At 54.0% G+C, this 25,107-nt stretch overlaps 1 protein-coding gene across 1 annotated transcript in view; it reads left to right on the top strand.

The window, feature by feature from the left end:
• Positions 1–20,944, top strand: part of ELL (elongation factor RNA polymerase II) — a 31,653-nt gene extending 10,709 nt beyond the window's left edge. The window contains exons 2-12 of the mRNA XM_006876307.1: positions 10,241–10,288; positions 11,385–11,506; positions 11,680–11,843; positions 12,511–12,779; positions 14,661–14,785; positions 18,052–18,135; positions 18,684–19,135; positions 19,852–19,918; positions 20,100–20,271; positions 20,486–20,530; positions 20,828–20,944. Of these exons, the coding sequence (XP_006876369.1) occupies positions 10,241–10,288; positions 11,385–11,506; positions 11,680–11,843; positions 12,511–12,779; positions 14,661–14,785; positions 18,052–18,135; positions 18,684–19,135; positions 19,852–19,918; positions 20,100–20,271; positions 20,486–20,530; positions 20,828–20,944 (1,665 nt within the window). The remainder of the gene's footprint in view (positions 1–10,240; positions 10,289–11,384; positions 11,507–11,679; positions 11,844–12,510; positions 12,780–14,660; positions 14,786–18,051; positions 18,136–18,683; positions 19,136–19,851; positions 19,919–20,099; positions 20,272–20,485; positions 20,531–20,827) is intronic.
• Positions 20,945–25,107: the final 4,163 nt, after the last annotated feature.

The following is a 25,107-nucleotide window of genomic DNA, read 5'->3' as shown; positions in this document are numbered from 1 at the left end:
AGTGCTCTCTAGCATGTGGGCGGTGGTGAGGCTAAGGCAGGACCTGGCAGTGGAGGGACATCCTGTTGTGTATGGGGTTGCCACAGTGGTCACTAACAGTAACAACAACAGCCAGTGGGGATAAGATGAGGTTTGGGTGTGTCCCGTGCGGCTCCAGTGCCCAGCCCAGCCCTTGGGTAGATGAAGTTCAGGTGTTATACCTGCTGAAGGGGTTTGGGGTATATACTGCGATGTCACAGAGCCCCTAGCTCGACACAGTGACTTGCCTGAGACCTGGGATCTGCCGAGACAACTGATGAAGCATGCCCCCTGAGAGTGCCCTGACCATGTGCCCCTGCCTTCTGGGCATAAGGTTTTGGGATGCGCAGCGGTGAATGTTTCTGCTGCTTCTGGTCCCCAGGGAACAACCTCGTGTATAGACACACGTGTTAACGGGATACTTGGGGAAGGGAGTGGTATGGTATGTCCCTGCCCCCCCTTGTGGTATTTGATGACATCAGTGTGTGTGTGTGTATGTGCATGTGTGAAGGTGCGCCTCCCAGGAGGGGTTCCCTGGTGCTTAGTGAACCTGCTTACAGTACATGAGTGGGTCATTCTGACCCCGGATACTGACTGATAGTCTGTTACAGCCCCCACAGGAACCCTAGTTTTGACTCTGAAAGGACTCTCTGTTGATTTTGGTCCGTGCACGTGATGGGGAGACTTTGAGCAGTGTAGGGATCACTGTCGGGGCATAGTCCTTCCAGGTCCTGCTGGCCGGTCTGGACTGGGCACTGATGTCGCTCAGCTTTGCTGTTTGAAAGCTGAACTTGATGTACTAGGTGACAACGGGCCTGCATCCCTGGGACAAACCCCCAGCGTAAGAATGTGAGATCTGTTAGCTGTGGGCCTGTGGCTAGTTCCCATCCTGCCCTATGGCAGGTGAATGTTACAATATCAGCTCTGCATAGTGGCATCAGGTGGATCCAAGAAGGGACTGTAGTCTGTGCGAAGTGTAGAGAAACATAAAAAAGCCAATCGACATTGTTGTCACTCAGCATGTGTACGAGACCACAGTGACCCTAGATTCACCAGGCTATACAGAGCAGATGGAGCAAGCTACATGTAGGTGTGTGGTTCCACCTACTTGGAGGGGCCCCTGGAGCCCTGCTCTGACCCATTCTCTGTGTCCTCAGCCTTGTCTTTGGCATCTGGTGGGGATGGGCCACTCAACCCTCAGAGTCACCTTTAACCCATTTCAAGCCTAACTGGAGTCTTCTCTCCCAGAAGCCTGTGCACTGCAGGAAAGTGATGTTTGCCCAGGATGCCCCTTCTTCCGTGCACAGGTGGGATCTGTACACAGATAGTGCCCTCCCCTCCCCCCGGAGGCTACGAGTATAGAATGCGTGTATCACAGTGAACACAGCCAGCAGTGGCTCCCTCTTCTGGAATGTGGGTTTACAGGGTCTGTCCAGCCCACCCTCTAGACTCCTGTTCAGACAACTTCTTCCTACGACCTTGGTGCTCAGCACCTGAATCCTGTGTTGCTTCTGGTGGGCTTTTCCATTGTGTTTGTGGGCCCAGGCGCCTTCTTTCAGGTGGACCAGGACCAGGAAAGATGGTTATCTGGTGTCCTCAAGAATGCTGCATCCACAGTGACCCTCTTGTCCCCTCTCTGTCCAGCCTCTCTCCTGAGAGTGGGGTTTGGGAAGTTTCTCAACATTTGCTCCTAGCTTGCCTCATGGCGGGATTTCCTGTGGTGGTGGGCTCAAGTCAGTGAGAGAAGATCCAGAGGAGGGTCAGCAGTGGATGGGTGGGGCCTGGCTTTCTGGAAATGACTCCCCCCCTCCTTCCTTGCTAGGCTCTTGGGGGCTCCCTGATTTTAATGTGGTCTCACTGTTGTTTATGCTACTGGTAACTGTTCACGTCATGGGCAATGGCCCTGTCCTTTAGACCTACAGCAGTTGAAGGTACGACCCCCAGCTGCTGTCAGCCCAGGGGCCTGGCTTGTGGTTGCCTTTGCCAGACAGGGAGATGGAGCCTTGCCTGCTCAGCATGGTCAACTGAGGTGGGAGGGCCTGGCCTCAGGAGGCCTGTGTGCCCCCCATGCTGTGCTGTGGTCCCCCACACCTATATCCCACCCCCCACTCATTGTATACTCGCAGGTCCACCCAGAGGCTCTTATTCTCTTGGTGTCTCTGGGTCTCCCCAGGGCCCAAAGTAGGAGTAGGGAGGCCTGTTTCTGTGCTGGAAGACACGGCATCTGAGGCCTGTCCCTCCCGCACACCTGCCTCGTAGTTAGGACTGTCATGAGTCCGCGTGGCGATGATCCCTGAGGGTGACGCCAGAGAAGAGAGTGTGGCTCCACATCCCAGGGTGGACTGTGTCCAGGGAGGGGACATTGGATGGTCTCAGAGGTGGTGCATCTGGCTGGGTCCCTCCCTCCACCTGGTTAGAGCTGCATCTCTTGGACTCAGTGTCCCCTCAGACTCACAGGCTCACACCTCCCTCCACTCAGGGCTCAGCTGTCTGCCTGCTCTTCCTGTGTGCTCCTGTTTCCTGCTGTCTCCTTTGTTCAGTGTCTTTCTGGTCTTAGTGTCCATCAGCTGGTGTGGTGTCCAGCCTTTGAAAAGGGTGGCTTGCATGCTGGTGGACATCTAGGGCTTGTGCGGGATGTGGTCTTAGCTCAGCCAGTCAGAAGAGAACTCGTTGGTGAATGCAGGTGGAGGGAGGGCTGGCTGTGTGAAGAGTGGGACTGCTCTCAGCCTGCCCTTGGCTATGGACAGTGCTGAAACTGCATCCTAGGTACAGGGTCCAGAGGGAGCTTGACATTGGAGGCCTAGGAGCTTCAGTTTGGGGAGAGGAAGTTGGTAAGAATGACAATCCAGATTTCCATAAAACATTGTTATTGTTATGTGCCCTCAAGTCAGTTCCAATTCATAACGACCCTGTGTAGGGTTTCCAAGGAGAAGCGGCTGGTGGGTTTGAACTGCCATCCTTGTGGTTAGCAGTGCTGATCCTGCAGCACCAGACCAGGACTCCTCCATGAAATCGACTTACTGAAAACAAGCAGGTGTAGCTATAATACCAAAAGCCTGACCCATAAAGAACAAATTGAGAAGCTGCACAGCAGCAGCAGCATCACAGCTCAGAACCTTGGCTCTTCAGAGACTTTTCAGAAAGTGAAAAGACCAGCCACAACCTGCGAGAAGAGTCTTGGCAAAGCTAATTTCAGCTTTTATTATAAAGGGGTGAAACATTTGAACACCCAACCTCAACCAGAGACACAGGATGGTAAGTTTGCTGTGCATAGCTGTTCCACACCCTCAGTCTCAGGAACCTTCGTGTGGGAACCACAGTGCCGTGTCACCTCTCATTCTGAAGGCTGAGATGGAAAAATAGAGTCTAGTGCTGGTGGACGAGGAGGGGGAAAGACCAGAGCTCGCGTGCAAAGTGGCTCTGGAATATATTCTGGCAGTTTCCAGTCAAGCTGCTGGATTCGTTAGTGTTGAACTGAGTCCAACTCATGGCCACCCAATGCTTGATCTGATCGAGTCAAATACAAGATTGTTCCATGATCAGCAGTCCTGTTCCTGGGTATTGACCTAAAATAAAGGACATGACAGCGTATGTACACACAGCTCTAGTCATTAGAGCCCCAAGCTGACAGTAGCTCATTGTCCTCTGTTGGTGAATGATGAGCAGACAGCCATGTTCAGACAGTGATCGATTGCTCACTGAAAGGTTGGAGGTTCAATCCCACCCAGAAGAAAGGTGTGGTGATAGGCTTTTGTAAAGATCACAGCCAAGAAAACCCTACAGGCAATTCTTCTCTGTAACACATGGACTCTCCAGGGGTCAGGATTGACTTCAGCAGCAGTGGGTGATACTGAGCAGGAAGGAATGAGCGCTGGTCCTCAGAAGCGTACTAAGAACGTGTGGTTGGCTGAATCCAGGCCCTGAAGGTGGCACGTTTTATTCCCTGGAGCCTTTGAGTAGGTGACCTAACATGGAGAAAGGGACTTTACAGAAGGACATTGAGATGGGAAGAGGGTCCTGGACTATGTGGGGGAGCCTAGTGTCATCACAGGGCCCTAAGAGACGGCAGATGGCCATGTGATGACAGAGGCAGAGACTGGAGTGATGCTGCAGCAGCCGAAGACCTGGTGGAGCCACCAGAAACTGGAAAAAAACCGAACAGGAGCCTCCAGGGAAGCACAGCCCTGCAGGCACCCAGAATTCTGGCCATGAGAGGATAGGTTTCTGTTGTGCAGAGACACCCAGTGTGTGGTGATTGGTCACAGCAGCTACAGGAAATGGATGTAACATGAATCTATTGAAATAACTTCCTGGAAAAGACAAACCGCAGGGACAGAAAACAGACCAGAGGTTGGCCACAGGGTCAAGCGGTGAATACCAACAGGTGGGCGTAGATGGTGGGTGGGCTTGCACCGCCTGAGGGGATTCTGCCAGGGAGTAGAGCAAAGTGCATGCAGGCATCTGGGCTGGACTTGAGGGCTCTTTTGTGTTTACTGACCCTTACCTTTCCTCATGGAAAATTCTTCAGTTCCTGGCACTTGCTTGTCTGTCTGCCTGCCTGCCTGCCTGCCTGCCTGCCTGCCTGTCGCAGTGGCTCAGGCTGGCCCAATCTTGTTTTTCTTGCCCTTAGCCATCTTGTGCACCTGCTGAATAGGCACCATTCTGTGGCCTCTACCTGTGTTCCTGGTGGGGCCTCAGGTGGGGGGGTGTGCCTGTCCCAGACAGGACCTCTCAGGGTCTTTGTTTCCATCTTGGATGGGCCATAGGTCCCATATGTGAATCCTGGCCTGCCCCTCTCCTCTCATGTCTGAACTCTCTGTGGCCTCACACCCTGTGGAAAGCAGGCCAGGGAGCCTCGGGGAGGATTCCAGAAAGGCGTTTCTCAATTGCGTGGGCTTTACTGGAAAGGGTGGGAGAGCTGCCAGGCGGCTGGTGGCCAAGGCTTCTCAGTGGGGCTTACAATTTCCTCCCTCTGGCACACTTGACCTGGAGGTCTTCTTCCCTCGCCCTGGGTGAAGCAAGTCCTAGTCCGTGAATGATGACTGAGTCAGGGACACCTAGCCATCTGTCTGGGGCTCCTCGAGTTGCTGCAGTCTCGGATCCTGCCAGTGGAACATGAGGTGTGTACGACGGGATCTTGGAGCCATGTGTGGCAGGCATGTGTGCTGCTGACAGGCTCTCCCCAAACTCCTGAGCCCCATGGCCTGCCTCAGCTGGCTCTCTGGTGCCTGGAGGGTCAGATAGAGTCTTTGGTGCTAGAGTTCACAGGGAGAGTCCCCTGGACCTTAGTCATCTCATCGTTGAGCCCTGCCCCCTCCTTTGATGTGTATGGGCAACATTTGAGGGGCTAGGGTCACATGGAGCTGGCTGTGCCTTGTTGTTAGGTGCCATTGAATATGTTCCAATGCATAGTCACCCAAGGAGCAACTGGTGGATTTAAACCACTGACCTTATGGTTAGCATTCCAGTACTTATCCTGTAGTGCCACACCAGGCCTCCTTGAGAGGGTAGTAAAACATACTCATCCCCTCACCTTCCTCCACCCTCTATCCCTGCATCCCATGTGCTTCCCTTCTGCAAAGGACACTGCCCTCCCTCTGCCTTGTCCTCAGGACCCTCCTGACGCTCGGACAGGCCTCTCTGATTTTTCACTGTCCATATATCTGCCATTTCTTCTCATTCACCTTCTGTTGCTTTGTATTAAAAATGTGGCAGCTTGTGTGCTAAAGTGGGGCCATACAGACATGAGTCCTACACAGGCCAGCACAGACACCCAAAAGGGGAAAATGCCCAGTGTTCACTGACATGATGGGTGAACACAGTGTGCTTCATCCATACACAGGACACTACTCCGAAATGAAACCCTAATACAAACCTCATAAACATGATGCTGGGTCAGAGATGCCAGACACCAAAAGGCGAGTAGAGGTATGCTTCCATAATGTCTGCATACACAGCCTCTCCAGAGGGATGCTGGGTAGACAGGAACCCCTCCCTCTGGAGCCTTCCTGTAGGCTCATCTCCCTCCATGGTCCTGCCAGGCTGCCCTGGCTACTCTCAGTGCTGGATGAGTTCTGAGCTCTGGCTGCAGGAGAAGGGTCTCTCCCCTTTGTGGCTCCAAAGGTGCTGGGAAAAGTGGGCGTGACCTTGGAAGGCCTGGCCCGGCTCCTGGCACTCACTGGGCTTCTCGAAGGGTGGATGTGCTGGTGCTTGAGGAGTGCGGAGCTCCAGGTGAAGGCCTTGTCATACTGGCCGCAGGTGTGCAGCTTTGCTCCAGGTTGGAGCTCTGGCTGGAGGCCTGGCTGCGCTGGTCACACATGGTCGGCTTCTCACTTGTGTGGATGCTCTGGTGCTTTGTCAGGGTGGGGTTTCTCGCTGTATGGATGCACAGAGCTTTAGCAGCTGTGAGTTGAATTTGATGTAGGTCTCCCTGAAGTGTGGTTTCCTGCTCTACCTTGGGCTGCTGTCAGTGCCTGGGGCTCCTGGTGGCAGAAGCGTCATGCACCAGGCACCCCTCTTCAGCATGCACCAAAGCAAACTCCAAATCCATTGCCATTGAGTCGATTTAAACTCATAGGGACCCCTGTATAGAATTTCCAAGGCTGGAAATCTTTATAGGAGCAGACAACTTCATCTTTCTCCTGAGGATGAGTGTCTGGTAAATTTGAACTGCTAATCTTGAGTTTTGCAATCCAGTGCTTATTCCAAATTGTCACCAGAGCTCCCATTTATAGGCTCGGCTGCTCCAAACTGGCCTCTGACTCAAAGCTGTCCCCACACTAGTTTCTGAGGAAGGGCCTCAGCAGACTCTTCAGCACAGCTGCTTCCTGGTTTCCAGGCTTCCTCCTCAGTCTGGCTGGGGAGATAGTGGCCCCTTTTCAGGCTCTGCGGCAGAATTGGACCTGAGGTGTTTCTTCGGATCTTGACTTTGTGGACATTTTGGTCTGACCTCAGGACTGGAGGGAGGCATCATGTTGATCATCATGGAGGTGAAACGGCCTCGTGGTGGTGGTGGGTGGCTCCAGGAGGTGTCCCTGGTGATGGGAGACTGACAGAGGGCTGTGCAGGAGTGGACTTCTGATTGTACCATAGGGCCACCATCTTCCCCAAGGCCTCCTGAAGGTGTACACACCTGGGATCTCCATCTTCACAATGAGTGGTGAAGCCCCATCATCTCATAGGACTGTAGGGTTGCAGACCCTTGTTCTGAGTTCAGGTTCCAGCTCCTACAGCTGCAACAGCTGAAGCTGGGAGGGACATCAGTGCCATCAGGTCAGGAGCAATCACTGTCCCTGTTCTACTTCCCAGCTGGGAGCGGATCATGGAGGGTGTAGTAAGTAGTCTCTGAGAGCAGCAGCTGCCCAAGGCTCCACACAAACCATGTGACCTCAGACCTTATAGGATTTGAATGTTGTGGGAAGGCCATATGATATATAGGTATGTATTATATGTCTATGTGTTACGTACAGGTATATATAATATTAGTGTTACCACTGTTATATGTATTTATATATATTGCTTTTTAAATATTTCCGGAACAGAAATTGGAGAAAGGACAGTATTCATTCAGAAAGCAATGAGCCAATTCAGGTTGTTACTTTACATTTAAGCACCACTCAAAAAGTGGACATAAAGCAAGGGATTCCTATTTGCCCATCACTATATGACGTCGTATTTTATAAAACAAATTGTGGATGTTAATACGATTTCATGCCTATATTGTATGATCCTACTTGTATCAGTATCTAAAATAGGCGAATGCCTAGAACCAGAGCTTACTAGTGGGTACTGGGGGCAGGAGTAAGAACAATTGTGAGGATGGTACAGGACCAAGTAGTGTTCCCTTCCATTGTGCATAGCGTCACCATGAGTTGGAACTGACTTAGTGGCACCTAACAACAATGGCAGCAGCAACAAGAGACAGGAGGAAGGGGAAGTGGGAGTCATTTTTCAGGGGGCGACTGAGTTCTATTAAGGATGATGGAAAATCTTGGAAGCAAATACTGGGGATGGCTGCACAACTCAATGAGCAGGATTAGTCGTATGGACTCTGATGTTTACATAGGGTGGCAGTGGTCCATGCTTTGCTATATACATTGCCAAGATACCAAGATTATTAGTGTGACTTGCTCTACCCACCTGGCCTAGAAGTCACCGCTTCAATGCCCGGAGTCATCACAGAAAGACCCTTAACCAGCCCAGAGCCAGCTGATGGCATTCTGGGTCGCTGTTTACATGCCGTGAATGTCCCTGTTTTGCATGGGCCTTTGACAAGCTCAGGAGGTGTCTGTGGTCACCCCAGTACATGCCTTTGAGGGCACAAACTGATCTGTTTCCTGTCTCTTTGGTTTTGCCTTTTCCAGACACTGCATCTGAAGAGCATTAGGCATCTGTGGACGTGTGTGCTAGGTTTGTCCCTGTGACAATAGGGGGTGAGGCCGGCAGTGTTGTAGTGGCCACGTCTACGCCACCCCCCGCCGAGTCTTGTCTTTGGGTTGGTGGTCTCTGCTCACTGAGTGATAGGCTCTGTGTAGACGTGTTTGTACGGCGCTCTGTGTGGGCATGTGCCCTCACTTCTCCAGGACTGAGTGACTTCCTGCTCCTTGCTGTAGTGGCCCCTCTCCCAGCCTCACTGCAGACACAGCAGTTGTGCTTACCGGTGTGGTGGTGTCTCCTGTGGCTTCAGCATGTGCTTCCAGAAAGATGGACCCTGTACGCATTTCTGCACACACCTCCTTTTTGATGTCTGTCTTTGAACCATATCTAGGACTACGACCTCGATGCATCTCCATGACCTGCTCTCGGAGCCCTCCTTTGGATGCATGTCTTACACACCAGGTGGTGGTTGAGTGACCCTTTGGGGTGAGGGGAGCTGGACTTGAACTTGGCTCATAGGATCTCAGGTGGGGCAGAATGCAGAATGGCACGCAGGGTTTGCAGCAAGGGCCCTTGCATGGGCACTGGGCCTGGACACTACTCTTCTTGGCCCAGCTGGGACCCTTGGCAGTAGCTCTGATAAGGAGTGTGCTCAGTGTGTGTATATCCTTGGGGCTCAGCTTCTGTCCCCTCTAGATTCTGATTCCTTAAAGATTCTTGGTGGGAAAGGGCTCTTGATAGAACCAAAGTCAGTATGGTGGCCTTTCCCCTGTGATCCCCACGTATCTCTGTGTGTTCTGCCCCCCCACCCCACCCCCCCATGCCCTATAAGATGAGACCTCCCAAGATCTCACTGCTCACCTGCCTGGCTTCTGTGTGCAGGGCCACCTGTCCCTGTATCTAGCAGCATTCCTGTCACTCCCGTTACCCAGTGGGCACCAGGCCCCTGCCCCATCCATGTGTCCCTGGCCATCTGAGGGGAGCCCCAGAGTGGAACTCAGGCTGTTGGCCAGGTGGGGGTTGCCCTGCCCGTGCTATCATGTGTCTCCATGTAGGAACCCAGGACACCCCAAGCCAGACCCGGCAACTGCCTTGGCATTGATGTCTCCTTTGGGGACAGACAGTGCAGGGACAAGTGGTGTACAGGGCCTGAGGCCAGCGGAGGGTTTGAGCTTCCTGGTGGGGACAGGAGGGAGCCTGGCAGGCGAACAAGGGCATGTTGGTGAAAAAAGCTGGTGGTGGAGACTGGTGGAAGCAGGTGGTGCCTTTACGCAGGTGTGGGTATTGGGACTAAAGGAGGTGGTAGCAGTTCAGGACCCCTGAGGCTGGGCTGGTCATTCTTGGAGTAGGTGTTCCTTCGTCTGCTCTCAGTCCTGCCTCCCTCCCAGTCTCTGAGCAGCTGACGCGGAAGTCAGTCATTTTAGCTCTGTGATGTGTTTTTGGACACTCGGACGTCCCAGTATCTGCAATGTAGAAGCAGACTGCTCTGGTGTGCCGCTGTAGAGTGGGCAGGCATCAGGCACCTGGTCTGCCCATGCTTTCTCCACCAGGCCAGAGCAGAAGTGACATCCCTTGCTCAGCCTATGGCTCTGCCTTCCCCCAAGTCCAGGAGGGCGAGTGAGACCTGGCCTGATAGATCATGTTGTTATAGCCCTGCCTTTGTGGCTCCTGCAGGGGGTGGGGTGGCTCTGTTCCTGGGACCATCTTCCTGGGTCCCACTATGGTTCTCTGCTTCCAAGGAGTTATTGGGTCACAGGGCCTTGACTGCATGACCTGGAGGTGCACGTCCCGTGTCCTGAGTCCACTGTCCCTGTGTCCCCACTGATGTCCCTCTGCTCTCTCCTAGGACTCCGTCTCACTGAGACCGTCAATCCGCTTCCAGGGCAGCCAAGGGGTGAGTCCTTGATGGCACATGGGCTACGGGCCGTGGCCACACCCTCCCTCTGGGTGCTGTGAGTGTGGTGTCCAGCATCAGCACTGCCCTAGCTGAGGCCACAGAGAGCCAAGAGGGCTACCAGGGGACAGATTGGTGCATTTGTGACTGCTATGCTGGGCTGTAGTGCTGTCTAGAGTAACCCAGCTTTCTGCAGCAACAGGAGTGCAGTAGTAGGGGCAGGGCAGGGCAGGGCAGGCCTTGACCTCCAGGACCATGTAGATTAGTTCCGCTATGCGTTAGGGGACAGTGGTGCCAGGAGAGGGGACCTGGGCTGGGTGACTGAGGTGCAGAGATGATGCCACTCTTGTTTGGGGGGGCATCACTGGAGTTGTGGGGAGTTCACAGTTGAGGCTGGCCAGTTCTTGGGCCATAGTGCTTGGACCAGAGGCTGATGGGTAGCAGTCACCAGGGAGAAAAGCAGGAGGTGTCCATGTGTCCACCATGGGATGCCTCTGGGCTTGCAGGGATGAAGGCAGCTCTTCGCAGGGCCTGGGGCTCGGGGCTGCTGGGGAGTTGGGACTGAGCCTCAATCAGGGCCAGACAAGTCCCACCCAGGCTGGGACATGGTGTGAACTAACCTGCATGGCCCATGACCGGAGTGTACCCTAGCAGGCAGAGAGGTCAGGGATGGACAGAAGATTCTGAACGTGGTCAGTGAATTTAGGGAAGGAGCCAGGTGTCAGGATCCCAGCTGGCAGGGGGAGGGCTGAGCCTGAGGTTGACCAGGCAGGGGCGCTGGGTCCTCTCCATTGTCTCTGGCTTCAGAGGCGGCAGCAGCGCAGAAGGAGTCTGGTCTCAGTTCTGCTGCACTGGTCCCCGGGGCCTGGTGTGGAGCTGCCTGTGACCTTGGCCCCAACTCCCCGCTCAAGCTCTAGGCTTGGTTTACCTCCGGTGGTCAGTGCCATTGTGCAGGGACAAGCATGTGCACCAAGCCCAGCCAGGATCATTGTGTCCTGGGTCACCTGCTGATAGGACGTGTGTTCTAAAGGAAAATGGGGGTGGGGGTGGGGCGTGTCGAGCCTCTCCCAAGTGACAGCTCCCCCGTTGCCCGTAGCACATCTGTGTCCCTCAGCCAGACTGCCCCTCTGAGGCCCGGACCTTCTCCTTTTACCTCTCCAACATTGGCCGGGACAGCCCACAAGGCAGCTTTGACTGTGTGCAGCAGTACCTATCCAGGTGAGCCAGCCCCTCCTGCCCTCCCGCCTGGTCCTGCCTCCATTCCCTCCACATGGACCCTCTGTGGGGCCTGTTAAGCCCCAGCCCAGCCCCTCAGGTTCCTTGTTCCTTGTTCCTATGGGGGGAGGCTGTACCTTGCTGGGCCTGTGTCCATCCACTGCTATGTCTCACAGCCACGGGGATGTCCACCTGGACTGCCTGGGCAGCATCCAGGACAAGATCACAGTGTGTGCCACTGATGACTCCTACCAGAAGGCACGGCAGAGCCTGGCACAGGCTGAGGAGGAGACTAGGAGCCGCAGCGCCATTGTCATCAAGCCGGGTGGCCGATACCTGGGTGAGGAGGGACAGGCAGGGGCTGCACCCATCCAAGACCTTTGAAGCCTGGGATAGAGTAGGTCTAGGACATCAACCAGTTCCCAACCAGGAGCCCTGTCCCCTAAACCTTGGGGACATGCACACGCTGGGGACAGACACAGTGTCAGGGTGGGTGGCCCATGAGATGCAGACTGGAGCAGGTAGACTGTCAGTCCCCTGACTCCAGAAAGGCTCTGGGACTCAGCTGTTTGGAATTGGTTTCTATGAAGCTGAGAAGCAGACAGTGTACTTGTGTGGTGGAGCATGTGTGGAAAAACTTGTGGCATACCAATATCACATGACACTGAAGGGGGGGGCAGGGCCCCTTTTTCGCATCAGAGAGCCTCATACCTCTCCCCTAGCCCTTGTGGGGGCTGGGCATTTGAGGGCCAGGACTCTGGCTACCATGGCGCCGCTGTCCTGACCCTGAGCACAGTCATGTCCCAGGTCACAAGTGTCACAGACTTGACTCAACATCTCTCCTGTCTGGTAGTGCCTGTGCCATTAGCAGTTGGCGCGCTCACCCCAGGACCCCCACTCAGCAGCACTCCTCCCCATTGTGGTGCAGCATGGGGTTGCTCTCCAGCTCCAGCCCTGGGTGCCACCCCCACACCTTTCCCCTGATCCAGCTCTGGCTCTTATTTCAGGCAAGAAGGTTCATTTTCGGAAGCCAGCCCCAGGGCCCACGGATGCTGTGCCCTCCCGGAAGCGGGCCGCCCCTGTTAACCCAGCCAGTGCCCTCAAGAAGACCACTGGTGGGGGCAGCAGTGGTGGGGTCTCCCAGCGTCCCTTCCGTGACCGTGTGCTACACCTCCTGGCACTGAGACCCTACCGGAAGGCCGAGCTGCTCCTGCGGCTGCAGAGAGATGGGCTGGCACAGCCGGACAAGGACTCACTGGACGGCCTCCTCCAGCAGGTGCGGGGACCCTGGGTGGTCTCTCCTGTGAGGGTGGAGACACAGATGGGAGGCACGTGGGGCACGTGACACTGGTATCACGGTCCCCCATGACAGTGTAATACCCACAGCTCCTTTATCCAAGTCCCCGAGTGGGGCACTTCTTTGTAGACTGGGGTGGGGCTCGGCAGAGCAGGCGTCTTCATGGACAGAGAGTAGATAGTGGCTGCCAGAACCTGGGGTCGGGGGTTGGCCTGCTGTTTCCCACTTCCCAAAGGACACCTCGTATAGCAGAAAGCCCACGCTAGCACGTGGGTGTTGGTACAACCCGTTATACAGACATGGCTCCATGAACTCACTCATGCCAGTATGTGAATGCAATTACATGCCTTTACGTGGATACTGTTAACCCACCGTTCCATGGACGCCATCACAGGGATACTGTTAGGATCTAGGATACAGGCATCCCTTGAAGTGCTGGGTCCCCAGGAAGCAACTCTGGCTTGTGATGACCTCCACCTCTGTTGGGGCCCTGGGTGTGGAAGACAGTGCCTGCGGTTCTGTGGCAGAGAATAAGCAGTGAGGAGGTCAGAGCTGTATCAAGCAGCCCACGTGACTCTGTGGCCCAGAGTGCTCTTAGTCAGAGGGTATGCAGACCCACTGAGCATCATAAACGTGGCTTGTCAGGGCGTTGCCAGCTTCATCCTGGGAACTCCATGGACACCTATACAGTGAGGTCCAGGGAGCTGCCCCCACACAGACAGGCAGGTAATGTAGGCCCCATGGACCCTCTTGCTGGTCTCTCAGTTTTCTCTCGTCTTGTGTGTGACCCAAGGAGAGGAGACACACACACACACACACACACACACGTCAGCTGTCATAAACATGCCCACATAAGTGTTCCCAGGAGCCTGGTACAGGGAAACCAGCCCTTAGACCCTACGGGAGCTGGCCCTGTGATGCTCTAGGATGCTGGGCACTGGTGATGGCCAAGTGGACCAGGCCTCCTGGAGGCAGCACCGCCTACTAGTCCTGCTGGTCTCCCTGCCTGCCCCCTGTCTGCTCATTCTGGCAGTGGTGGGTTCTTGGGATTCTGTCACATAGCGGAGAGTGAACGGCCTGCCCAGGTCACTGAGCTGTGTGTCACCCAGGCCCTCTTTGAGAACATCCGGCAGAGTATGGAGTGAACACGGAGGTGGGGAGGCATAGGGGCTCTGTAGAGGGCACTGGATACCCAGTTCTGCTGAGAGTATGGTGGTAGAGTGCATTGCTGGCTACAGGGCACTGCCCTCACCCACTGAGCCTCCTAGGGAAGCCATTCTGGTACATGGCCCCTCCTCAGTGCAGGGAGGTGGGCTACCAAGAACTCAGCCAATCATGTTCTGTGAAGGCATTACTAGGAACAGCAGCGGGAGCCTCAGGGTGCAGTGTTTGTGAGAAATGTCACTGTTGGGTGTCCACTGGGTGCAGGGGACCTCGTTGCAGACCCCTTATTAAGGGGGGGAAGATGCACCTCGCCTCAAGGGAGACCCCCCACTGAGCAGGTGCCAAGGCTTCCTCTGCACACTACTCCGTGTGGAGATGTGGGCTCACCTGGTCATCGCCAACTCTGATGGGAAGGAGAGTGATGACAATCTGACAGACGACGGCCCTCTCAGGGAGCTAGCCTGGGTTCCTATTCAACTTGGCCGCCACTGGGGGCAGAGTGGGGTAGGGTTGGGTGTGTGTGTGTACACACCACTGTGTCTGCTGTGGGCACTCGGTGCATGGACCAACATATGCTGGGGGGGGGACGACTCCCTTGATGCGGGGTGCATCCTGTCCCACTTATCTGTTTCTGCACATGGACCCCTGCTTCTCAGCTTCTGCCACTGGTTCATGCAGGTGACATCTTGTCTATAGGTGGCCAATGTGAGTGCCAAGGATGGCACGTGCACGCTCAAGGATGGCGTATACAAGGACGTGCAGCGGGACTGGCCTGGCTACTCAGAGGGTGACCGGCAACTGCTCCAGCGCATGCTTGTCAGGTACTGACCCCAAGGACCCCCTGGTCCCTGAGCCTGACCCTGAGACCTGCCTTACCGCTGACCCTGAGGGTTCTTCCCTGCCCTGAGAACACCCCAAAGATGACCCTGGATAATACCCTGACCCCAATGTGCTAGGGGATCTCTCCCAGGGTGTCAGGGTAGCCTCCCAGGGCCCTTCCCCAACCGAGCTGGAACCTGAGTATAAACAGGTATAACCAGGTCACCAATGGAAGGCGTCCACAGGCCTCTAGGACCTCCCTCCCCACCTGTCAGCTCTTGCCTTCCAAGCTATGCTACCCCAAACCCATGCCCTTTCTGGCACCCAAACCTGGGTGCTCCAAGGATCGGTGCTGTAATGGAATCAGTGCTATAACATACACTTGGCTCTGAGAGAACCAGGAGAATATGAGTGAGGAACACATGGCAAAATTGCATTCCCTGAGGCAGGACTATGGCAAGCTAATTGAATGTGTCCCCTGGGGTCCCCAGGACCAGAGGTGGAGTACCTCTTGCTGTGGGAAAAAGAAAGAAGTTGACCCAAGCAATTAGCGACTTCCTCCCAAGCCAGCTTGGGTTGGAAGCCCCAATGTGAGAAGCAGACACACTCATTAGTCCTTAAGTGAATTCTCTCGGCTTGGGGAGCTATTTAAGGGTTTCTCCAGGGCTGTTGAAATAGCACCTGCGTCTACAGCACAGCCAAGTGTGGACCCCAGGGGAGCTCAAAAGTACAGGGTCTCCATGGCTGATGGGCCACTGCCCAGAGGCAATAGCTTGATTACATCTGGAATGTTCAACAGAAGTGGACTTGCCCTCTGTCTTGGGGAGATGTGGCCTTTGGTCCTTGAAGCTGGACACTGTGCCCCAGACCTGGTGTTCATGGGAGTGGTCTCTCCCCACAGCCCAATGTTCTGTACCCCAGAACATTGTCTGGAAGTGGCCAGACTGTTCTGCCCTCGCACTCACGCCTTGTGGCCCACGGGTTCTGTCCCTGGGAGGCCATGCGCCTGGGTTGTTGTGTCTGTTCTGTTCTTTGCCGTGTCCATCCATTCTGTCCTCTCTGAAATCTCCTCTAAAGGATTCCGTCCCAGCCCACCTCTTTGGCTGCTGCTTTTCATTTCCAGGAGCTCAATGTCAGCTTCTCATGTCACCAGGGATGTCACTTTGAATTGGCTCTTTTGTTGTGGAGAACTACACAGCATCACCCCCCCCAATTCAGTGACATCATCAATCTGTTTCTGAGGGCATTGTGAAACATAGCAGCTGTATTGAGATATGATTCACATACAGTTTGCCCATTTAAAGTGAGCAGTTCAGTGGCATTTAGTACATTCACAATGTTGTGCAGCTGCCACTTCTGTCTAATTCCAGAACATTCTCAGCACTCCAAAAGGAGACCCTGTGTCCATTAGCAGTTACTCTCCACCCCTTGCCAGCCCCTTGCCAGCTGCTAATCGATGTTTTTTGTCATTTGTCTGTTCTGACCCTTTCTTATCAGTGGGATCATATGTGGCTTTTTGTGTCTGACTTCCCTCACTCAGCAGGAGTTTTCAAGGTTCCTCCACAATATAGTGTGTATCAGTGTGCTTCATTGTTCTCCATCGTGTGCATGGACCACACTGTGTGTATCCATCATCTGTGGATGGACAGGTAGGTGGTTTCCACCTTTAGGCTAGAACATTCATGGACAAGTATCTTTGGAGACATTTCTCTTGTGTAGATTCCTAAGAATGAAATTGCTGGGTCACATGGTTTGAGGAACCTCCAGACTCTTTTCCACAGTGGCTACACCTTGTCCCGTTCCCAGCAACAGTACATGAGGATTCCAGTTTCTCCACATCCTTGTCCACACTTGATATTCTCCATTTTTCTGACAGTAGTCATCTTTTTGTTGTTAAATGCCATCAAGTCTCTGACTCATAGCAACCCTGTGTATGATTTCTGAGCAGCTGGTGGGTTTGAACTGCCAACTTGGCAGTTAGCAGTCCAGTGCTGATCCTACAATGGCACACCAGGACTTAGTGAGACATCATGGTTTTGATTTGCATTTCCCTTGTGATGAATGCAGGGTACCTAGGTGGTATAAATGTTGAATATGCTCAGCTTTTAACCGGAAAGTTATGAGATTTAGGTCCGCTCACAGGTGCCTGGAGAGCAAGTCCTGGTGACATTTTTGTAAAAACTCAGTCTTTGAAACTGCATGGAGTAGTTTTACTCTGACATAGTGTGAGGTTGCTGTGAGTTGGAAACAACTCAGCGGCAATTCGTTTTTATTTTTTGGGGAAATATTCACAACAGCACCCGCTCTCGTCCTAGTTCGTGGACATAATGATCAGTGATGTTGAATCATTGTCTTATTTCTTTCTAGTTGTTTCGTTACCGATTACTTATCCTCCTTGCCATCCAACCTTTTCATCTGGCTTTAAAAAAGTTGCTGAGTTTTTAATTTTTAGGTAAGACAGTGCTTAATTCAGAATGACAATCTGTGGGCTGCAATGTGACTTCAGGGCATCATTTCCATTCCAGGTTTGAAGGGCAAATCAGGGCCGTCGTCTTGGGAACTCCTTCAGAGTTAGCTGGTACTGTTAAGTGTGGAGTCTTTAAGAATTTGACATTATGTTCTACATTTCACATTTTCCTCCCTTTTTATCAGCATTTCGCTATTATGTTGCTGATCAGAATGTTCAGTAGTGGTGGCCGGGATGACATTGAGCATCTTTTTTGTGTGCGTGTTGGTCTTGTACATCTTCTTTGGAGAAATGACTATTCAGGTCCTTTGTCTTTCTAATGATACTGAGGGTAGTGGTTTTCTTTAAGTTGTCATCTCTGTTTGGAATCTCTCTTCCTTGGTTGCATGTCTTCAGGGTCTCAGACATTGGTGACAGATGTGTCCCTCAGTGTCCCACGTGATGGTGGTTACCATGGACTTGCCCTGGGTGAGCTGCCAGGACACACTGGTGTAGCCTCTGCTTGCCCCCTAGGTCCCTATCTCTGCTCTTGTCCTCTGGTGGCATTGTTGTCCTTTGAGTCCCAGGCTGTACCCCTGTCCTCTGGAGTGGTGGTGCTGAGCCTCCAGCCCAGACCTCCTCTCAGTGTTTCCTGGCTCTGCAGCAGTGGGCATAGTGTCAGGATAGCTAGCGGCCAGCACTCAGGGGCTGGTGATATCACCAGGGTATCACCTTGTGCTCTGCCTGAGGGAATAGGTGGGACTGGAGAGTGTCCCTCTGCACTTGCTGCTGATCCTCCAACCATTTCTGTTTCCTCCTCAGGAAGCTGTGCCAGCCGCAAGGCACCAGTGCCTTCCCCGGGGACCCTGCCTCCAGCCCTCCTAGGGAGCAGGGAAATGCCTCCTCGCTGCTGCAGGTAGGGGCTGAGCTGGGGGTACAGATGTGAAGTTCAGACTCAACTAGGTTGGGGAAGAGGAGGAGCAAGCTGAAAGCCCCCATACTGCCCCCAGCTTCTTTCCCTGGTCACCTTGTCCCTTTCTGAGCCAGGCTGAGCTTTTGGCACACAGGAGCCATCTCACAGAGCTACTTTCTTGACTATCTTCCTCATGGTCAGTCACAACTTGCCCACGGTGGTCCTGTATCCTGCTTGACTGGAGACATTGATCATCAGTTCCTTGAGGCCCCTTGAAGATACCAAGCCAGTCCTGGTGTCAGCCTATTGGGTGTGGAGTAGACTTAGGGGTTCCCAGTGCACCCCCAGGAAAGGTGCCTAGTAGAGTAGCAATGCACAGATAATGCCCCAAGGGGGTGCACCTATGGGCAGGAGCTGGTCCCTTGTGTGTTGGCTGCAAGTGTTTGGTTGCCACCATGTGGCAAGAGTCAGCATTGCAGCCTGTGTGGGCTTTTCTGGGACCTGGACAGTCGGGCTTGCTCCCATAATCCTATCACTTCCTTCCTCCACAGAAGCGGCCACAGCCCCCGGACTTTATTGACCCCCTGTCCAACAAGAAGCCCCGGATCTCACACTTTGCCCAGCGCACCCAGCCCACTATCAATGGGAAACTGAGCGTGGCTCATAGCCGCGCCACCCCCCTCCTTCCACTGCCTGAACCCCCGCGACCCCATGACCCCCTGGCTGATGTCAGCAACGACCTGAGCCACAGTGGCCGGGATGCAGAGCCCCCAGAGGTGGGTGGCCCAGGTCCCACCGAGTGCCTGCACCTGCCCCCATCCCCAGACTGCACCCGGCCTGGCCGGCCCCACAGCAAGGCCAAGAAAAAGTCCAAGAAGCACCGTGACAAAGAGCGAGTGCCCAGGGACCGGCACCGGGCCTCACAGCCTGACCAGGAGTCTGCTGAGAGCTCAGGCAGCACCCTTGGAACCCTGCTGGACACCCCAACCCCAGGTAGATATAGGGGGACACGGGGAACTGCAAGGGTCAGGCTAGCCTGCCACTTTTTGTACCGCACGAAACCCGTGTCAGCCCTGGGTGCCTTCTATGGGGCCTCAGGATCTGCAGGAGCTATTCATAGGAGGACAAAAATTGGGGAGGAAGACTCCAGGCTATAGTCCTGGTACAGGGGGCCAGGGATGCCCTGAGGGAATCAGTGGTGGAACTGTGGGGGGCAGGCTCCTTCCTGGAAGGTCCCAGGGTCTTGGGTGGGTGGAGCCTGGAGGAGGGCTAGTGCCTCACAGGAGGGGCTTGTGACATGCTGTGGTGGGGAGCACTGATCCATAGTCATTCTGTTGGGCAGTGTGGCTTGGCAAACAGGACAGCAGGGCGGGTGGTGGGTGAGAACCCAAGGGATGGGGTGACTGGGTAAACACATAGTCCAGGACACCATCGCTCCATTTCCTCTTCTGCTGTGCACACCTGAATACCCTTGTCAGTGCGGCCTTGAGTGGCCCAGGTGGCATTGGGCACATGAAGAACACCTGGAGGCTGCTTGGCCAGTGTGAGCTCAGCTCCTGGACAGGAGCACAGGCAGTGGCAGCCAGGCTTCTAGTCCTCACTCAGCTGGGCACAGGCTGTCCCTGGGTCAGCTGCCTCTCTTTGCCTCTGATCTGTGTTCTGCCTGTACTCTCCATGGGGTCTTGTGCTAGAGGGTCTGTCCTTCACAGGGTTGAATGGCGCCTGTCACAGTGCCAGTGTCCCCACCTCAACCTCGGACACGCCTGATTATTTACTGTGAGTATGGGCTTGTCCTCTCCCATCTGCCCCTGCCATGCTCAGTTACCAGACTGTCCTACAGACTTCCTGTGCACCTGGATCTCAGGGTTGGCGGGTGGAGAGCAGCTTTCCAAGGTGACCTTGTGGGGGTGAGGCATGACTCCCCCCAGACCCAACCCTCCCTCTCTTCTCCCTCCAGGAAATACGCAGCTATCTCCTCCTCGGAACAGCGGCAGAGCTACAAGAATGACTTCAACTCGGAGTATACCGAGTACCGTGACCTGCATGCTCGCATCGAGCGTATCACGCGGCGCTTCACGCAGCTTGACGCCCAGCTCCGGCAGCTCTCCCAGGGCTCCCCGGAGTATGAGGTTGCGTCCCCAACCCTCCACTGCCCCGCCCCCCCATAGCTTCCTTCACAGAAGGCCCCGTACAACCCCCACAGCAGCTTTCAGCCTTCCACCTGGTCTCTTCCCTACCTCGACCGTCTGCCAGGAAGTCCCTAGGCCCCCATACTCCTCTGGGCACAGGGAGCAGGCCTGGAAGGATTCTGAGGCCATTGACATTGTCTCTCTCTTCCTCCAGACCACGCGTGGGCAGATCTTGCAGGAGTATCGAAAAATCAAAAAGGTGTGTCCACTCAGGAGGAGGTTGGGGCTCCAGGAAAGGGAGCAGGGAGGGCCTCCTGGGTGACCCCAGTCATTCCCTGCCTGTCCCAGTTGATTCCAGGCCATGTCCTTGGTGGCAAAGGACTTTGGGTAGACAGCCTTCCTTGTATCTTGGTCAGTTCATCTGCATCTTCAGAGCTGGTGGGGTTACCCAGTTTTGAGGCCTGCTCCCCTCTGGGAGATGTCCTTGACCACCCCATCAGGGCAGGGTTGACTCTGGTCCCCACGGTCACCAGTCACCTTCTCCCACTCTCCACAGACCAACACCAACTACAGCCAAGAGAAGCAACGCTGTGAGTACTTACACAGCAAACTGGCCCACATCAAGCGGCTGATTGCTGAGTACGACCAGCAGCAGCTGCCCACCTGGCACTAGCCTGAGGTGCTGGGTGGCTGGTGCTACCCAGGGACCAGTGGCCTCCAGGCCAGCCCCACATACCCGTGCACCCCCACCGTGTGGACCTTTGTGGATGGTGGGGCCTGGGGACAAAAGGTGGGAAAAAGGATTTATTTAAATAATAAATACAAGGACACTGGCCTCTCTGAAGCCACAAGCGGACACTGGGGGTCCTGAAGACAGAGCCTTGGGCCAGGCCCACCTTACCCGCTGTGGCCAGAGACAAGCTGTGCGCCTTTTCTAGTTTTATACGGATAGCCACTTTTAGCTACTGCGAGGAGACTCGTCTATTTTTGTACGAAGAGAAAAAGCCCTTTTTTCTACACCTGTGCCTCCAGCCACCCGTAGACCCCAAGGCCCCGGGGGTCCTCTCTGCAGTATTACCCTGAGCAAGCACTGTTCTGAGGGCTCCACGGAGTGGGAGTGGGTGAGGGGCACATTTCTGCGGAACCTGGCCCAGGACCACCATATACTGGGGCACTCCTCAGGCCCCAAGCTGGGGTGACCTCCGGCCAGCCAACACTGGCTCTCTCCACCTGCCCAAGGATCTTGGAGCCGGCAGGATAGCTCTTATTTCAAGAGGCCCAACTGGCACGAAGCAGCTGCAGGGTTTGGGGCTCTAGGGACCCAGTTGTTCCAGGAGGTGCCAGCCCTGTGTCCTCAAGCCAGCCTGCTATTCTGAGTGCCCAGCTGCCGGCCGGACCGTGCAGGGCACGCACCAGGTGGATTGTGACTTCTCAGCGCTCCCCTTTACTGCTGCTGCTGCTGCTGCTGCGTGTTTGTTTGTTTGTTTGTTTGCCCTTTGGGGCTGAGACTCCCTCCTCCGGGGGCCCCCGGGGTCTGCACTCAGGGAGGGGCTGGGGGCGCGGCCTTGCGGACCCCACAGTTGCTGCTTTGTTGCTGTGCCTAGTGTTCCCCTATCCCGCGGGGCTCTACGATTGCGACATGTAGAGTGGAGACCCCACCGCGGCGCTATGGGTGGGAGCGGAACCTAATGTGGGTGGGATCATACAGTGGGCGGGGCTTGGGACTCTGGAATGCGGCCTTGCCTGGTCCCTGCGCTTCAGGGGGCGGGACCGACCGGCTTCCAAAGAGCTGGCCGCTGGGAAGCACGCCAGCAGTGTGTCACCCCCCACTCCACCCTACCCCGTATCCCTGCAGCTCCCACACCTGCCCCCTGCCTTCGCAGAAACGCTGGCCCTTTGTGTTTTACCATTCAAGGGGTGGCGGGGTACTAGGAACGCTGGCCCAGATGATCACTGGGGCCCAACCGCTCACCCGCTCCTGGGAACCAGCTCCTAGGAATCTCAGTTGAATTTACCTTTTGTTGTTTTGTTTTTTTCTCCTTTTAAGGAATGATGAAGCTCAGAGAAGTTTTGTAGTTTTGTGCTTTGGGGGTTGGCGGACGGCAGTCCTAGCCGATTAAATAGAGTCTAACTTATTGATACTGTTCTGTCCCTCGACTTCGTACTGTGGAGAAAAGCCACTTTGAGCCATGGAGTTGGTGTTTACAAGAACTTTTCACTTTTGCCAAAATGTTACAATTGAGAGGCACCCGTGTCATCGGTTTTCCTAATATTTTCTTAAAAGAGCTAGTGTCTTTTTGTACACTAAACAGGTGAATGCGGACCTTTTTCAACCTACAATAAATTTCACTGAACCGCACTGTCTTATTAGGCTTGCCAGCCTATGTTCATGTCTGGGTTTTGGGGGCTGGCTCCTTCCTCACCAGTAGAGAGTGGCCCGGGCTGTGGGGTGACCCTAGTGTGGACTAGACAGGGCACCCTCCCTGGCACAACCTCCCAGAAGTGGGTGAGTGTTGCAAGAACGTGGGTGGAGGTGATGGGGAGCTTGGACAGGGGACCACCAGGACTCATTTACCTACATTCTCCGATGGAAACAGTTGTGGGTGTGTGTGTATGTGAGAGAGAGACACGGTGATTCCTCCTTCCCGGGCCATCACTGGGAATGGGTGTCCCTGTCCCTCCAGTGGGAACACTGAGGCCCAGAGGGTGCCAGTAGGGATGCCACCTTCACCCTCAGTTCCAAGTGAGGCTCCTGAGGTTGGAGGTGTGAAGGCCTGCCTTATCTACTTGGGACCAGGATGGGCAGACACAATTGTAGTAAGGAAGACAAGACAAAGGAGACAGCCATGAGCAAAGGCCCCATGGTCACTTGGGGCTCCTGGGGTCAGCAGGCAGCCTGCTGGCTGTGGCCTTGGCTCAAGTTCTGAGGCTGGAGAATAGCTGCCAGCAGTTGGGACAGTGTGTTCAAGACATACAGATAGTATCTTTGTCCTCACCCCTCAGCGTCTCTGCCCCTGCCCAGCACCTCCCCCACCTCTACACTGTCCAAGCAGTGGGCTGCACCCCCACCACAGCCCTCCTGTGAATGTTCTGCCTCAGAGTGACACTCTTGATTCCCAGAAGTCTTCCCAGACCCAGCCTGCCCTGTTCCATGCTGTACAATCCTGTGCCACACTCCACTGGACTTTGGGGCCAGGCAGTCCCGCAGTGGGACACATGAGCCTGATGACCCCCCCTAAATGGCATGGGATAGATCAGGCCCAGCCATGTACTGCCCATCTCTGATTTGGGTGCCACTAAGGCGCTGTACCATCACTCGTCTGTCAGTTTGTCGTACTGTGGTGGTTTGTGAGTTGCTGTGATTCTGGAAGCTATGTCATGGATACTTTAAATGCCATCAGGGTCACCCATGGTGGACAGGTTTCAGATGAGCTTCCAGACGAAGACAGACTAGGAAGAAGGAGTCACGAGCTTCTGAATGTTTAGTCACTGAAAACCTTATGAATAGCAGAGAAACACTGTCAGATACAGGGCCAGAAAATGAGCCCCTCAGGTTGGAAGGCACTCAAACTGCAACTGGGGAAGAGCTGCCTCCTCAAAGTAAATGTTATGATGATGCAAATGGAATAAAGTCTGCGGGACCTTCATTTGCTGATGGGGCACAGCTCAAAGAGAAACAGCTACAAAACATCCATTAATAATTGGATTGTGCTCATGAAGGATCTACGTGGACCAAGAGGCAGTTGTTCCAACAGAACATGGGGACACTGAATAGTTTAAAATTAAGAAAGGTGTGCGACAGGGTTGTATTCTTTCACCATACTTACTCAACCTGTATGCTGAGCAAATAATCCGAGAAACTGGGTTATGTGAAGAAAAACGTGGCATCAGGATTGGAGGAAGACTCATTAGCAACCTGCGATATGCAAATGATACAACCTTGCTTGCTGAAAGTGAAGAGGACTTAAAATATTTACTGATGAAGATTAAAGAGCACAGCCTTGGGTATGGATTGCATCTCAATGTAAAAAAAACAAAAGTTCTCACCACTGGACCAATAACATTCTTATCAATGGAGAAAAGATTGAAATTGTCAAGGGCTTCATTCTTGGATCAACTATCAACACTCATGGATGCAGCAGTCAAGAAATAAGATGACCTATTGCATTAGGCAAATCTGCACAAGACCTTTTTATTTAAAGTGTTGAAGAGCAAAGGTGTCAGCTTGAGGACTAAGGTGCACCTGACCCAAGCTATGGTATTTTCAATAACCTCATATGCATGCGAAAGCTGGACAGTGAATAAGGAAGACCGTAGAAGAATTGATGCTTTTGAGTTACGGTGTTGGAAAATATTGCAAGTGCCATGGACTGCCAAAAGAACAAACATCTTTCTGTGTTGGAAGAAGTGCAGCCAGAGTGCTCCTTGGAAGCCAGGATGACCAGACTTTGTCTTTCATACTTTGGACATAGGGTATCATGTTTGGTAAGGTGGAGGGTCGGAGAAAAAGAGGAAGACCCCCAGCAAGATGGATTGGCAAAGTGGCAGTATCAATGGGCTCAAGCATGGCAACAATTGTGAGACTGGTCCAGGACTGGGCAGTGTTTCGTTCTGTTGAATATAAGGTAGCTATGAGTTGGTTCTGACTTGATGGCACCTAACAACAACATGGCGCTGTAGGTTAATGCGCCAGGCTGCAAAGCCATTTGAACTGCAAGGTCAGCAGTTCAAGCTCACCAGCTGCTCCTTGGAAGCCCTATACAGGGTCACTATGGGTTGGAACTGACTGGACAACACTTAACAACCCTGTGTTTTATACAGGCTTTAGGGGTAACG

This window comes from Chrysochloris asiatica, unplaced genomic scaffold (assembly GCF_000296735.1).
Source record: "Chrysochloris asiatica unplaced genomic scaffold, ChrAsi1.0 scaffold00374, whole genome shotgun sequence".
NCBI lineage: Eukaryota > Metazoa > Chordata > Mammalia > Afrosoricida > Chrysochloridae > Chrysochloris > Chrysochloris asiatica.
Note: the sequence above shows the minus strand (reverse complement) of the source record. Positions and strands in the feature narration are given on the sequence as shown.